Here is a 15,866-nt window from a genome sequence, read left to right as displayed (position 1 = left end):
TCTGCGTCCTGTTTCCAGCCGGAGCCAGTTATCTGTGCATGTGCGCCCAATGCGAGGCTCGAGCCATGTGATCTCAACCAATACGACCACAGCATTCATTCCAGTCGCTGCCCGATTCTAAGAAATTGTATTTTTTAAGTTTGTCGTGACAGCACTTTAAAGTATGAACTTAACTATCTGCAGATTTATGGCCCCGGGGATGTACTCTCACAAAAAATAGCGGTCAATGAGGTCATTTCTGCTGTGTGTTTGAGGCTAACGGGATGCAGCAGGAAGCATGGGGCACAGGTCAAAATTTTGGTAGGGCCTGAAAAATGAATGAATATTTTTTTAGTTTTTTTTGTTACAGGCCTTCCATTTATGAAACTGCCATCCGCAGCAAATCGTCATCATTATCATGGTCATCATAAATTAATGAATAAGTGGAACGCGCTATGACACAGTTCTTCCATCTGCAAATGATATCTGGTTTGGGGTTCTGTTCTGATTCTTTTGGATTTAATGAAGCGGTAAGAACTGGCATTTCTTTCTGAATAATTCGTTGTTTGGTGTATTCAACCTTTTTTCCCCAAGTAAAACGTTTCTGGGCTGTAAGTACTTCCATTTATGTACTCGTATGGTTGCCTTGAGATACGCCCACAGCGGCACCAAAGTAAAGTGTACAATGCCGCCCTCTGATGGCTAAGTTTTACAACGACAGGTTATTTCCTTCAATTTACTATGAAAGAAAACGAAAAACTATACAAAATGACACGCTTGTTTCCCTGGAGCCGCTCGTTAATGCCTCCGTTTCTATACCGTGATACGTTTATTTTGGGGCATTAGGAATACTCATGTTGATGGTGCATTTTAAGTACTTTAAAATGGGAAATATAATGATAATACTAGTAATCGTGGTCCTGTGCATAAAAAGGCTCATGGACTACAGCCAGGTGCTAAAAGACCGAATATAAGATATGGACGAATTAACTGCTGTAGTATGCTAGTCCTACGGCTCAGCGATTGCGTATTTATTTATTTATTTGCTGACTCGTTTGTTTATAGCAGTGGTCATTTTCCAAGCACTGCTTTCGTCTGCTTATCCTCGAATGAAACAAAGCCTACGCATTACATGATTGACGCCAGCGTTAAATTCGCATAGACTATCAGGTTAAAAGCGCAAAATGTAAAAAAAAAAAAAATGCCGCAACATTAAGTACAGGTCCATAAAATGCGTGTGTATTTGTTTTTAAATATACAACTGAATACGACTCGATGTAGAAAGTGTGATAAGATTAAGAAGATTGTGAAGTCGTGAAAAAAAATCACTCATCAAAGTCCGTAAAACTATGCTTGATGATAATAACGTATTTTATTGTGGAATAAGCTATTGAAAATGTAATATAATATTTGATGCAGTCACGTCAAAGTAAGGTTTGAGGTTCCGCATATTTATTTATGATTATGTTTATAGTTTCAGCTGTCTAAAATGAAAATGATAAAATCATATTCGCACCCAAATGTGACCAAAGTGAAATGAACCCAATTTTTTTCTTTATTTTTATTTTTTTGTCAGTGAATACAGAATTATACATATCTAAAAGGGCATACTTTGAACTTGTTTGAAAAACTGGAAATTACAATGCCACGTGCACACACAACAGTGCAAGTATTTTTGTGGGTCTCTACTCACAGAACCAATGAGCGCAAAAAAAACTTGTGAATTCGCCCATAATCACACGTTTAAGCAGTTAATATATGTTTCATTTTAAACTGTATGTCTAAACAGAAGAGCAAAAAAAAAATTTTCTTTCTTTAAAATCAGCCCAAATACTGACATAAAGTGGAATGGAAGTGATCACCTCTACCGGGGATCTGTTTGCCTGTCTGTATGTCTCATGGGGTTCATTTATATAAAATGTTGGCTAACATATTTTTGGTGCACAACCCTGTAGAATGTTATGAATCATAAACACAACCATGTAGAATATCAAACATAAAAGCCAACATTCCCTTTACACCCTTCCCTAAATAATCTCCCGCAAGGATGGAGATTTTGCCATTATAAACATGTAGCCATAACCTTTTCTGAAATTTGGTTTAAGAACAATCGATTCTGACAATGCCGGTATTTGTAATTGTAAAACTTGCAGGAGACTAAAACGTGTTTAGTACGGGCAGAAAATATGTCATTAAAGTTATCAAGACAAATTAGACTAGTTTGCAAAAAAGATGACACGGTGGAAAAGGCGTTTTATTTTTTACACTTCAGTTAAGAGATATCTGATGTTGCAAATTAGACTTTTTGGCAATTGGCAGACGCTCTGTATATTTCATTTTTAGATTTTAAAGACCTAATGGATTGTAAACACACTAATATGATATGCATTCCTGTTTTTTTGTGACATTTTTAAAAATGCCTTAACTAAGCTAGTCTGGTGACCAGGTGTTCGTATTCAACTTCGATTCGTCAGCAGTCGTATCGAATTCACGTGCGCAATGCGTGAGATTATGCGAATCTCACGTGTACGTCGGTCACCGTTGACACCCGAGACCTTACTCCAGCTACCAAAACTCCCCGGCTGCCCTAAAAAAAAGTAAGGAAAACTTTTTTTTTAAATACAGAGTGCAGGGAATTGTTAGTTAACACCCTGGTGATTGCGATTTGGATGTGTGAACATGTGGGGGCTGTAGAAATCGGTCTCAGGCTATTAAGTTTCACAAGACGGCAAAAATCAAAGGGAGCTCCCATCCACCGAGGTGGGTCATCGCCGCAGCGGGGGGCCCCATTCCTGTCCAGTGCTGTCTGGCGTACTATTGACACAATCGTTCCCACTGAGAGAAAGAAAAAAGAAAACTAATTAAAAGTCTACAGACACACACGCAACTGCGAACTTGGAGGCAAAAGACAAAAGAACTTTGATAACCTTGCCATTCAGTCAAACTTGTTAAATGTCTGGACGCTTTGTTATTCAGTTGTTTCCGTTAACGTTGCCTGGCACTCACTTTCTATATTTGGCAGTGGCTTTTATATGTAACGTGACAAAACAATGAATATTTAAATTAACATTCATGTTAAACAGCAGCGACTTCAGCGTTTTGAAGTAAAGCATTGTAATTCTAATTCACATTTGGAACCAAGGCATTCATTTTAGTGTCATTTGAATGCACAAATCTGCAGGACAGTGTCCATTAATTGTTATAATGCAAAATATTATGTCTAAAAATATCCGAAGTCTGGTCTGGTTTTGCTCGTTTTTTAAAAAAATCGGTTTTTACCATAATTGTAGACAGAGAAATATATATATTGATACAGTGGGACCAACCATCACGTGTTTGTCACAAATATTTTCACAGTCACGTGCTAGGATTTAGCCCCCGAAAATTACAAAAACATATGTAACACTACCGTGTCTGTCAAACAAATCATTGCTGGTGTAAGTTCGCAGTGGTCAAAATTCCACCCTGGTTGCTTGTCTGGGTTGAAACTGAAAAAGAAATGTTTTATTTTTTAGAAACTTTAATTACGACATGATTTCATTTGTTATCTTTATTTGATTTAAAATAACATTTTTTACATGCCGTTTCACTTTACATAGGGTCAACATACTTATGTACATTTAAGTACATCAATATTTTATATATACAGGGTTAAATTCAGAATGGTGACATACCTTGTTCTTTTCAGAACAAGGAGAGTGATTTTGAGGAGGAGAATAATGGTAATAATTGAGGGCACCCCAAAAAATAGTTTCAAAAAGTGTATAAATGACACTAAAGATTTGCCAGTCTGTTGTCTATAATGTCAACTGAAGCCATATTGGGAAATACATTTTAATGTGGTTTATTACAGTAATGATGAACACACTTTTTTTTCCTAACACAAAAAGAGCTCTTTCCCAAAATATACATACACAGAGAAAATATTCAGAATAATTTACCATGGATATGTATAAACTGTACCTTAATTAATTTCTGCAGGGTGAATCAAAATATACGGTGAATGTTTAACTTGTTATATGGAAGCAATACAAAGTGTTCCAGAGGGTTACCTGTGGAACTTTATAAATAACTAAAAGGAGAAGCTATACTCAAATATAAAACAATATATTTGGTTTCTGAAATACAGCTATCTTGGTCATTCTACAGTCTCTATTAAATATACTGACTTAGTAATTACTTCAGTGAAATAGATATTTACAGTAATAAAAAAAAAATCACAGTAATAAAAAGGAGACATATGTGTGCGCGCATACACACACACACACACACCCACACACACACACGCACGTTGGCTGGGATCTGAGGACCACATCAAACCCCTGTAAGATCTATATAGTTGCCCACAGACCATAGTGAAGTAGTCTAACAGGTCAGGTCGCTGAATCGGACAGCCGCGGGGAGACGTTTCACAGGAAGTGTACTCCTGCAGGAAGCCACGCAGTCCTGCTCCCTCGTCCCCATCATTCACGCTATGCAGGGAACGGCCGCGTGCTAGCCACGTACGGCTAGCTGTCACCCACTCGGCGTTCTCCAGCTAATGAGCGCAGTCTTGGGCTGTGAAAGCTTTCCTTGCTCCAGATTGTCCTTCGCGCCGGCGGTTTGGATGTGACCCCGCCGGTCCTCCGGTGAGCGCTGATTGTCATCGTTCGCAAGTCGGGAAACCTCGCGCTGACGTGGAAAGGGAGTACCCAGTCTGAAGAGCGTCCGCAGGGTGCCGAGCGCCGTTCTCCGAAAAATGGCGTTTCGGTGGAACCCCAGTCACTTCTATTCACGTGTATATCCGAGAAGCTGGAAAGGCCGTGAAGCTTCTGCCGTGTTGCTGGATGTGCCCAGCATGCAAAAGTCAACAGACCTCAATGTGTTGACACGTAGATGCCGACGTGCCTTTCTGCATACCTTACAGAGTAGGTTTGCAGCTGCAGGCTTGAGCAATAAACTTAACCTGAAGTACTTCAACGGACAACTAAATTTGTAGCGCGAATATAAAATGTCGACTGTGTAACCACTGTGGATGGTGACGTATTGTAAGCAAACATACAAACATTGAGGATTCGTGCATCCAGTCTTATCCACAAAGGGCTGTTGTTGGGCACAAGCTTTTATTCTAGCCCAGCACTAAACACCTTATTCAGCAAGTTAAGATCTTGATGAATCAGGTGTTGCAGTTCTGGGTGAGAACAGCAGCCTGCACCCACACTGGCCCCGCCTACAGTAAAGACTGGTCATTTCGGTGATGAACAGTGTAAGTCCCTGGTATTCTTCAGAGAACAGACCTAGGTACCCTATGAAGGCAAAGACTGGAGCGGAATTTGAGAAGTAGGGTATCGTTAAAGCGAAACAGGAATGTAATCTTGGGGGGGGTGGGTGTCTCCTCTATAGCACCCTGAAACAGGCCCCTCTACTCCTTCTTGATGTTCCTCAGCAGGGAGTCGGTGGGCCCGTGCCCCTGGCCCCCCCTGCCCTTCTTGCCCTGGTGGGTCTTGACGTGCTTGGCCAGGTGGTCGCTCCTCATGAACCTCTTGCCGCACTGCTGGCAGCCGAAGCGCTTCTCGCCCGTGTGCGTGCGCAGGTGGCGCTGCAGCTCGTCGGAGCGCGTGAAGCTCTTGCCGCAGAAGAGCCAGTTGCAGACGAAGGGCCGCTCGCCCGCGTGCCAGCGCAGGTGCGCCTTCAGGTGCGACGTCTTCTTGTACACCTTGCCGCACTCGGGCACGTGGCAGATGTGCAGCCGCTTCTTGCCGGGCTCCTCGGGGAGCTGGGCTGCTCCCCCGCCGCCGCCCGCGGAGGAGGAGGCCTGGCAGTTGGGGCAGCGGCACCTCCGGCACCGGCGGGTGGAGCTCAGCAGGCCCTTGGACGAGCCCTGGAGGAGGGCGGCGATCTGCGGCTGGTGACCCAGGACCAGCTGCCGGCCCAGGGCGAAGGGGTGGCCGGGCCCGCCCCCGCCGGTCTGGGGGAGGCTCCACCACTGGTGCCCCTCCTCCATGGGGTGGTGGTGGCGGGCGGAGGAGTTCTGGAGGAAGCTGGGGAAGTTCTGGCCCATCCCGCCGTGCTGGGGGTGGTAGTAGGACCCCCCCGCCTGCACCTGGGAGGAGAGCACCTTGACGGGGGAGAGCTCGAAGGAGTAGGGGGCCGGGGGCTCGGCGGGGGGCGTGAGGGGCAGCTCGTGGTGGTGGTGGTGATGGTGGTGGTGGTGGTGGTGCGAGTGGCCGCCCGGGCCGGCCTGCGGGTGACCCGGCGGGAACTGGACCTTGGGCGCCGCCAGCGCCATCTGGTGGGCACCCAGCCCGGAGCCGCCGGCCGCCGTCACCTCGCCGCCCCACAGCGGGAACATGCCCGGGGCCGAGCCCACCGCCCCCTCATACGGCAGCGGGGCCCCCTCCGACCCCCCCACGCCGCCCGCCTGCCGGGGCTGCCCGCACGCCGAAGCGGCCAGAAATGAGAGAGGGTGCGAGCCGCTGTCCGGAGACGAGCTGGGCGTCCGGTCCTGCCAGACAGACGCGAAACAGAGGGTCAGGGACACGCACCACACATTGGAAAAATTGATGTTTTAAAGACAGGACTTATTTTTGTGTTATTTTACTATACAAGTCCCAATAATAATTGTTGACAGTCTGCGCAATTTACAACCACGAATTATGTATGATTATGTTCAGTCAGGTAATGGAAATTAATAATTATTCACGTTTTAAAACAACAAATACTTTGCGACAACCCTCTTGTGTCAAGTAAAGCTATAGACAGATGAAGTATGTGTAAAATTTCACCTAACTCAAATCCGGCTCAACTGAAGTTGGCGGGTGATTCATTGGGGCATAACATGAAGTAACAAAGTTAGTTTCCCTTTTCGTGATTTCCGGTAGACTCGTGCGCGTGATCAAACGTTATATTCTTTGGAACTCTGGAATGCTTTCAGAAAATTTTTCATTTGTGCGTAAATGACCATTAAATTTTTTTAATGATTGTTACATTTTATGTGTTTTCCACAATTTGTTTTTCAGTTTCATAGGTCTGTTAATTACAAAAAGACAATTTTGCGAGTATGAGTATACATACTAATTTACTTTTGACACCAATAACATTTCCTCGGCATGTATCTTGCAGTGTGACAAATAGCCTACACAGTTAATTCTCTTAACAGATACCATTTGGTCCCACATTCCAGAATGAGACCAAATGTCATCTGTTAATTGTTGAATTAACACTGTTGGAGTTGAATTAACACTGGACATTTTAATGTGTGGCCGATTTATAGTACGCTACTTTCTGCTGATCAACAGTTCAGTTTAGAGTATTTTCCCCTTGCCACCAGGTTCAATTAAAGTTATAGAGTAGGCTATTATGGTATGATAACTAACAATAAAATGTGCCCAGTAGCCTTATTGATAACTGTAAATGATAAATACCCTTATTGAATCACTAACCTGTAAGAAGGCGTGCAGAAAATGATCCGTCCTGGGCAACGTCAGTGCAGCCATGCGCGTGCCTTAGTGCGTTCTTTCTACTCTCACCTGCAACACTGAACGCAAGCTCTACCGCGACAGAAAACGACCGAATGATCAAGTCATTGGGTCCGCGAAAGGCCTGCCACAGAAACACGCAGTTTTCACAGAGAGATACGATAAGAAGGTGAAGAATACAGCGGTAATCCGGTTAAATTGTACGCTTCTTAAATCCGGAGGTCAGTGCCTGTCGTCTCCCTATTTCGCATGCCTTGGCGCTTTGTACTCGCACAAACTTTCTTGGCTGCGCTCCTTCTGATAACCAAAGGCTTTCAAACACCGTGTCCTTCTTTTGAAGTGGAGGGAGAGCCAATCGCTGCACGTCTCTGGGACCATTTCAAAGGCGGACGGATCGCATCTTCCGCATAGTGAGAAGACCCCCCTGCGCGCGGTCTCTTATGTATGTATTGAGAGAGACAGTGAAGGGGGGTTGCATGTAGGGCGGGAGTTTTATGAAGACTGAGGCGACGAGGGGGGTAGATGTGAGGGGGTAACTAGGGATTAAGCTGATAATAGGACAATGAACATATTTTATATTTTTTTTTAAACCCCACCCATTAGTTTGTTTGAAAGGCCTGGACACTTATTTTTGTACTTGCCACAAATCGGTACATGTACACAGACTGTAGTTATAGAAGTCACTTTCTTTCTGAAACAGCGTATTAGACCATTTGCACAAAGTCACTCGTTAAATGTATTCTTATAAATGAACAGTGGCTATGCCATCTGAAAATACATAGCGTATGCTATGCTACTTTTATTCACGTATTTTTCAGTTAACATTTTCTGAAATCTTAATCCTTTTTTTATCCGGAGTTATTTTCATGCCAATGATATTTCACATGAAATCGAAACAAGTACGTTGTCTGAGTGCAGAGACTTTCGCTTTTTTCTCCTTGCCTGATGGCATTACGCTGGCATATAGGCTAATGGTGCTGTTGCCTTGGCACGGTAAATTGCTATTCAAAGACGGTATCATCATAATATTGCCTACCCGCGCATCCGAGTCAATGACTGCTTTAAGTTCAAAAACATATTTTCTGTCAGTATTTGGTCATTATTATTATTGTTACATATTCTCTGAACAACCAGTTGTATTTTGCTCAAGGCTACTGCCAATCTGCACTTGACATACAAGCCTGTGACGAGTTGATACGTAGTGCTATCACTTTTCCGCGGCTCACCCATTTGGGTGGTTTTCCATACTAATTGAATAAATCCGGATCAAAGCATCCGGCTTCTGTTAACTGCCTCGTCAAATCAGCAACCCGGTGCTGTCACATTCTCACACTTAGAGGAGTTCGAGTTAAGGCCGTTCTGATCCTATCGCATTCAATGCAAACGAAGGCGAAACAGTGTCTGTCTTTCCGAGGACGTCCAGAACAGTGGCGGTGTCATTGACATTGAAATTAGGCAGTAATGTCACACCGCGCGCAGTAGGAGTTATTTGTGCATTGACCACTTGTCTCAGGATTAAAGTATCATAATCCCGTGTTGCTGTCACGTGACGGGTCAAAACCCTGTTCTTACTGAATGTAAAGAATTCCAATAAATTGCTGAGAGAGAAACAGGAGAAAACGTTCATTAAATAAGATCACTTTAGATGGACGAGTACAGTTACTTCAGAGGAAAAAAGGTCATTTATTTAAAGGATGCCCTCGTTAATTAAAAACTAAATAAAACATAAAAGCCCACACATCGATATTAGCAATTGGTTTGTTGCAATCCAAATGAGGCAACAATTAGGTTCTGGGACAAAAGTTAGTTTTTGCCCCTGAATATAGCCTTTATTTGTGTTTGCCCTGTGGCTATTTTGCCGAAAATGTGCTATATGTGAACAAAACCTACGTTGTGCATTCAGCACCCCTCAAAGTCGGGCCTGGTCATTTTTCTCTCGAGTATTTTTTTCTTCTTAAATTCACATCTGACTTTCAAAACCGACTTGGATAATGGTGTCTAAGAGAGATTCTCAACCTTTTTGTAGACCTATAGCAAACACACCAGGGGCTTTGAAGTTATTTTAGTAGGCAATTATTTTATTAACGGGCTACTTCAAAGCCTTAGCATGTAGTGTAACTCTTAAGAGCGTACTATATGCGGATTCAATTGTGAATGCCATTCACTTTTCACAGGAACATGAATGCATTGGAGTGGGAGGACATCTAAAGCCTAATACTAAAGGACCATTGAAATTAGAATAGTTGTTGCAAATTTAATTAGATTAGCGTTTCATGTTACAATTAAAATATAACATGAATAGGGCCAAAACTAATTGTAGCTTGAAATTAATTTGTGATTTGTGGGAGTCTATTTATTTGGAAATTAACCTCAGGAAAGATGTGTAACTGGCCCAATCAAGCATACCCACCAAGTGTATACCCATCTGCAGCAGAGTTATGGGTGATTGATAGGTCCTGTCCTTCACTTTTCCCTTGTTAGCTTCTTAGAGCAACGTGCTATTAGCAATATTTTTTTTTTTAACTTACACTAAAAAGTACCTCGCAGAACTAAGTGTAACTTTTAAAGTTGAGCTTTTTTACATTTATCTTCTGATCCTTCTGGTCAAGTCTGGCTTATTTAGGGTGTCAAAGCACTTCCTTTAAAGGGGAACACTGGTGGGTGGGTGGGGGTGCCTCACTGACGGAAAAGGAAAACAGACAGCAGTAATCAGGGCCACCGCTCCCAAACAGCTGGCTCGGCCATATGTCTCCCCACACAAAGACCATTGATTTCCAAAGATGGCAGCGTCTGAGGAAGGTGGGGCGGGATAGCGCCGTGCCACTTCAGGACCCCAATTAGCCATTAAAGCGCAATAATGGGCTGGTTAAGAAGCCAAGATGTTATGCAGCGGCTGCAACAAACCGCTTTTGGCAACCCGGATGTTTTGGCCCGAAGGCGTAAAATGACCGAAGGACTGGGAGGCCCAGTCACATAGCACGAGTCAGGGTCACCACATCTGCTCGGAAACTCTTCAAGATCACCACACACTTTTTAAAAAATTATTTTGAGTAAGCCGCACACTGCCACCGAATATGGTCCGGTTAATTTTTTTAGCCATCAAACATTTTAAGCTTGTTTTTTTTTTACAAAGACACACCGAAAGGCATAATTTGCATGAAATGGCATAATTTTGTGGTTTCAAGTAACAGTAAAAGTAAAATTTGAATAGGAAGATAGTCTGGATGCACCCTTCAAAAAATGTAACCTTGAAATCAGCAAAAGAATACCAAGTTAAACAAAAAAGGAAATAAGTGTGTAAAATATTATGAGTGAAATCTTAAAAGAAGAAAATGAGACAGATACAGAATACTAAGGTAGTAATTAAAAGGCAGTTATTTTATGTGAATTTATGTAATACTATTTCTAGAGAAATAAGGAGACCATAGCAGAAACTTTCAGAGTAACAACTGGAACAATATTTCAAACAAGCAGCTGACTATATTATTGCCTGTGCATGGGAATTTAAAAGGCATACATCAGAAAACAAAAGCAGATGAAAGAGTGAGAAAAGAGCACTGGCCAGTGCTGGGTATGTGACCTCCCCCCCCCCCCCAATGCGGCACTTTACCAGACGCTAGCAAACAAGTACCGGCACCCAGAACCCCTGGTGCGCCTCACGCAGGTTTCAGCCCCGAATTCTCCCTCAGTCGCTCTGCGGTTTCACCGTGTCCCTGCGCACGGCCGAATCACTTCCTAAAACTGTCACCGGCGTAGTGTCGTCATGTCACATGATTGCTGGTGATTGCTCCCTCCGAGCCTCTGGTGGGCTTTAATCATGTCTGGGTTCCTGCTCAGTGACCTCAGTGGTCTGTGTACACTCCCTGCAGACCCAGAGCATGCAGTGCACATGCTCAGTGCAGAGTTCAGCTCCTACTTGGCTTCCTCTCTACCCGGACACCTTCCACGGCTCCTGTACTGACCCATGCAGCAGTCGTCATGCAAGTGGAGAGCATCATGCTGAACAATGTATCATTTTTGGGTTTTGGGTCAACATGTATACACTTCAGTACAATTTTGTACTGCAGATTACAGTTTTTGTTTACCCTATGGATTGAGCTATTTCTGCCATAATGGGTGATTTTATATGACCAGAAACATTTTTAAGTTTACATATTTTAATGCCTGAGACCTGTTTGTGTCCAGTTGGCCTCTACAAATGGGCTATAGCAGCATTTTAATGGACAAATTCAATGAAATTGCTGGTTGGGTGCACTTTTCTGGTGATTGGTTGAAATTTTTTTACTGTTGATGTAGCAGGGATTTAATTAACTAAAAGGTAGAGAGCACTGAAACAAACTCACAAGAAGCAAAACCAGAACATATAATTTCAGGTTTTACCTGATGCTTTTTTTTGTCAAAAAGGCTCTTAAATAAGGAAATACTCTTTGTCATGTCTTCTTAATACAGGATACATCAGATTAAACACCTGAAATTACTTTTTTTTTTAAACACACAAAAACTAATGTTACGAAAAACCATATGCTATGATATGGGAATTCTAAAACTTGTTATCTTCAATCTAGACAATCTGAAAATAGAATCTTGTCATTCAAAACTCTTGAAATCAAAACAAATGTGTTTTATCTCTTTCAATGAAAAAGTGTGTTTCCAGGATAATAAGCTATGAATTTCTTGTGCTCTTTAATGTAAAATTACAAAGGTGGCAAGCCCAAAAACAGAGCAGGTTTAGCAAAAAATCTTCGTTAAAAAGAGGTTACAAATGAGCACAAAGGCAAGAAAAAAGAGAAGCCAGGTAGCTCTATAGGACTATATGAAGCACTCTCCGTCTCCTTTGGTGGGTTTTTATTATTGAACAGAAGTTGTTAATTACCCTGATTCTCATTTCCTGTCCCTCTACCCCCCCCATCCCCCCCCCCCAACCCCGTGCTCCCCGCACCCCCTCCTTACTGACTCCCTCCCTGATGAGAGCCTTTGAAGTGCTAACAACTCTCTCCTCACTTTGAACTGAGCAAACAATGCTCCTGTGGTTCTGCCTGTCTTCCCCGCGCTACCCCGACTCATTTAAATACACCTGGATTCGCCTTCCGCGATTTTTCCAGGGGAAAACCGCAGATCCCAGGGATAATTAAACAGGAACGAGAGAGAGAGAGAGAGAGGGAGGGAGAGAGAGAGAGAGAGAGAGAGAGAGAGAGAGAGAGAACCCGCTGCCACTCCAGTTCCCGTCCTCAGCCCAGGACCGCCGGGGGTAATAGAAACTTAATAAATAATAATAAAAAAACTTTGCTTTTACATTTACAGGGGGTTTTTTTTTTCTTCAGAACCGCTCAACCGCTTGCCGTGCCCAAACCGAAGCCGGTACGATCAAACCAACGAATCACAACGGCGGCTCTGACAGGGGGAAGAGGCCCCACTCCAACCCTCTCTTACACGCACACCAGTCAAAATACACAGAAATGAATCCGTCCAGGTCCGGTAAGAATCCTTTTCTAAAACCCACGGCGGAACCTTTTTTTTGGAGGCCTCGTGTAGCGGGGGAGCCCGGCCCTCTCTGGTCACAGTCAGCCCCTGTGATGGGGAAGCGGCTCCGTTCGCTGCGGGCTCGATGCGCGGCTCTGGATAGCGGCTCTGGATAGCGGCTCTGGATAGCGGCTCTGGATAGCGGCTCTGGATAGCGGCTCTGGATAGCGGCTCTGGATAGCGGCTCTGGATAGCGGCTCTCGATGCGCGGCTCTGGATAGCGGCTCTGGATAGCGGCTCTCGATGCGCGGCTCTCGATAGCGGCATGCTGGGAAGCAATGGGGGGAAGGTGCAGATCTACAGCAGAGGGCTTCCTCCTTACGGCGCCCGGAGGGGGGCTGTTAAACTGAATTTCCCCTGAAGATCCCCAGCTGGCCAGGCCATCTGCACACTAAAAAAGGCCGACCGCATGGAGGACGGGGCTCCTTTAACTGGTGGCCGTGCCGTAAAGCTGATTTCACGCTCGGGCTTTGACTAAGTGACCCCCCGCAATTGATCCCAGAGGCTGGAGCCTCAGATTTTACGCTCCCCCCACCCACCCCCCCACCCCCGCCCCCACCCCAATAACCATGCCCAACATGGCGATTGAGAACAAAACAGGAGACATGCAAGCACACGGGCGCCTGCTGCTCCCCCCCACACCCCCGCGTCCCGTCAGACATGCGCCGTGGCCCCCCCGCCCGCCGCGCCGCCGCGGTGACGCGTCAGACCCGCCGACTCGGAGGCCACGCGGCCAGACCGCGTTCTCCGGTTTCAAAGACGCGCGTTTTCTGTCCCGTGTGTCCGTCCAGTAATAATTTTTCCAGGAGAAAATTCTAAGATCTGTTTTGACGTTTATGGTCTTGTTTGAGGCCCAGTGTGCAGACAGCCCTTTCCCGCTTTGAGCAGGTGATCACACGCGGGCGGGCCCTGCCGGCGGACGCCCAGGATGGCGGTAACGCGTGACTTTGGGCCGCGACGCCGCGAGCGGCGGGGGGATTTCAGCCGGCAGGGCATCCCCTGCCTCACCCCTCGGGGGCGGCTCTTCTGGCGGACGGGGTGCGTGTGGGGCGTGTGGGGCGTGTAGTCTGCCAACGCCAATCACGTGGCGCTCCGGCGCTGAAGCTGAACCGCTCCTCAGACGAGCTGCAGCGCGGCAAAGAAGCAGCAGCTGACTGCTGGTACTGCTGGAGGATGTGTGTGAAGCTTTGAATGATGGAGGATGATTCAAACCTGAGGGGGGAAATGGGGGTAAAAAGTGGAGGCAGTGGTGGCTCTTGTGCTTGGTCGTTGGGGAGGAGATATCATCGGATTGCTTGGTCCCTCCAAAATGGGACTCATTTGAGAGGCTCAATCAGTAAACCCTGCAAGCTAAACAATGTCTGGAAAAAAAATGCAAAAAACACTGTGTTCCTGTGATTTTGTTAGGTTGCAAACATGTCCTAGTGATGTTTCCCTGTGAGAAAGTGTGACCTGAACCTATTTACAGCATAGACGTTGTAGCAGAAGAGCTAGAAGTTGGTTTGAGGATGGTTACAAAGAAATGCTGAAGAAAAAGTTGCTAAATTGTTCATTTTCACCAAAAACTTGCATGGCCTTTCTGCAATCCTGTTAATAGGTTGTAATAATATTCTATGCTAGCTGGAATGGCATTCACCATATGGGCAATCTGAGCCCTTAAGCTATAAGACATCAATAATTAAGAGGCTGTCTATGTAATTAGCCAAGTATGACCAAGAATTCATAGCGACAGGACACATTTCCTCCCAGCTGGGTAGGGTGGGTTTTTAAGTCAACCAGGTTTCCATGGCATTAGTGGCCCCAGTGATAACACTCACTGAATAGGAGCTAGCAAAGCAAGGGTGGGTAGCCTTGTGGTGATGCCACAACACAGGCCAATTGCAGGTACTGAAATGGTGTCGCCTCGTGGTCTGGTATTGAATCCAGACTGCGGCCAGCAGCCCCCACGAGGCGGCACGGGACTGGCTCTAGCGTCACCCAGGGATGGGAGGGTTTTAGTTGGCTGGGGAGAAAAGGGGAGATTAAAAATGCTCTCACTGCTGGATGGCTCATTCAGTTAATGCCCCGCGCTGTGGCACCTGGAGAAGCCCCGCAGTTTTGGATCGAATTTGAATGCCGACTTTGGCCGGTCGCTCCACAGGGGCCACGTGCAAGTGCCGATTACGTCACCCAGGGTATGGGAGGGTTCAGCCAGTCAGGGCCCATGTTTCAGTGCTATTTTTTAGCAACCCTCTCTGGTCACTGGCACCCGTGGACCACACGTTTAAAGCCGCATATGAAAGGTCCTCCCCTGACTCCACACTGTGCGGGCTTAGCTTAGCCTGCGGGGTGCAAGCAAGCAGCTGGTGACACCATGTGTTTCAGAGAAGAACCGCGGATGTCTACACTCTCCCAAATCAGCAGTGGGGTTCAGATGTGGCCGTATAACTGGCCAATCCAAATTACGGTGGGGATTCGATACGTACAGCCCCATGTTGGGTGCCAAATTTTTAAGAAAAATAAAAATACACGGTATCACCTGATTCACGCCTCAAGTTTACCCTGTGAATGAATCCACCGCTGATACCTCATTCTGGCCAGCTCCATTCCAGATGGCTCAGTCAGCGACAAAGTTAGTTTGAAATCTATTCTCTGAGCGGCAGTTATTAGGGACAGCAGTCCTTGAATACCATAAGCACAGGTCAACTCATAACTAATATGAAGATATTTAAATTTAAACCATCTAAATATTATAATTTGATTAATATTCATGAGAGGGGTGGGGGTGGGGGGGGTAGGCCTAACACTGTGATCCGAATGTGTAAACGCACTCCCAGCCGAGCGGCTTTACCGGTGCACTGTGGGTAGAAGCGAGTCGCACGCAGGCGCACGTACCTGCGCTTGTCAGAGAAAACTTTTATCGATATCCGA

At 45.3% G+C, this 15,866-nt stretch overlaps 1 protein-coding gene and 1 long non-coding RNA gene across 2 annotated transcripts in view; one reads left to right on the top strand and one right to left on the bottom strand.

Moving 5' to 3' along the window:
• Positions 1–1,784: 1,784 nt before the first annotated feature.
• On the bottom strand, positions 1,785–7,903 carry LOC135238468 (transcription factor Sp5-like). Its single transcript, XM_064306383.1, has 2 exons — positions 7,401–7,903; positions 1,785–6,463 (listed from the first exon to the last, which is right to left on the bottom strand). The coding sequence occupies exons 1-2, from the start codon at positions 7,452–7,454 to the stop codon at positions 5,381–5,383; spliced, it is 1,137 nt and encodes a 378-aa protein (XP_064162453.1). The 5' UTR covers positions 7,455–7,903; the 3' UTR covers positions 1,785–5,380.
• Positions 2,464–15,866, top strand: part of LOC135238470 (uncharacterized) — a 36,329-nt gene continuing 22,926 nt past the window's right edge. The window contains exon 1 of the long non-coding RNA XR_010325125.1: positions 2,464–2,576. This is a non-coding gene — a long non-coding RNA (uncharacterized LOC135238470). The remainder of the gene's footprint in view (positions 2,577–15,866) is intronic.

The sequence above is a fragment of the Anguilla rostrata genome, chromosome 13, assembly GCF_018555375.3.
Source record: "Anguilla rostrata isolate EN2019 chromosome 13, ASM1855537v3, whole genome shotgun sequence".
Classification (NCBI taxonomy): Eukaryota; Metazoa; Chordata; class Actinopteri; order Anguilliformes; family Anguillidae; genus Anguilla; species Anguilla rostrata.
Note: the sequence above shows the minus strand (reverse complement) of the source record. Positions and strands in the feature narration are given on the sequence as shown.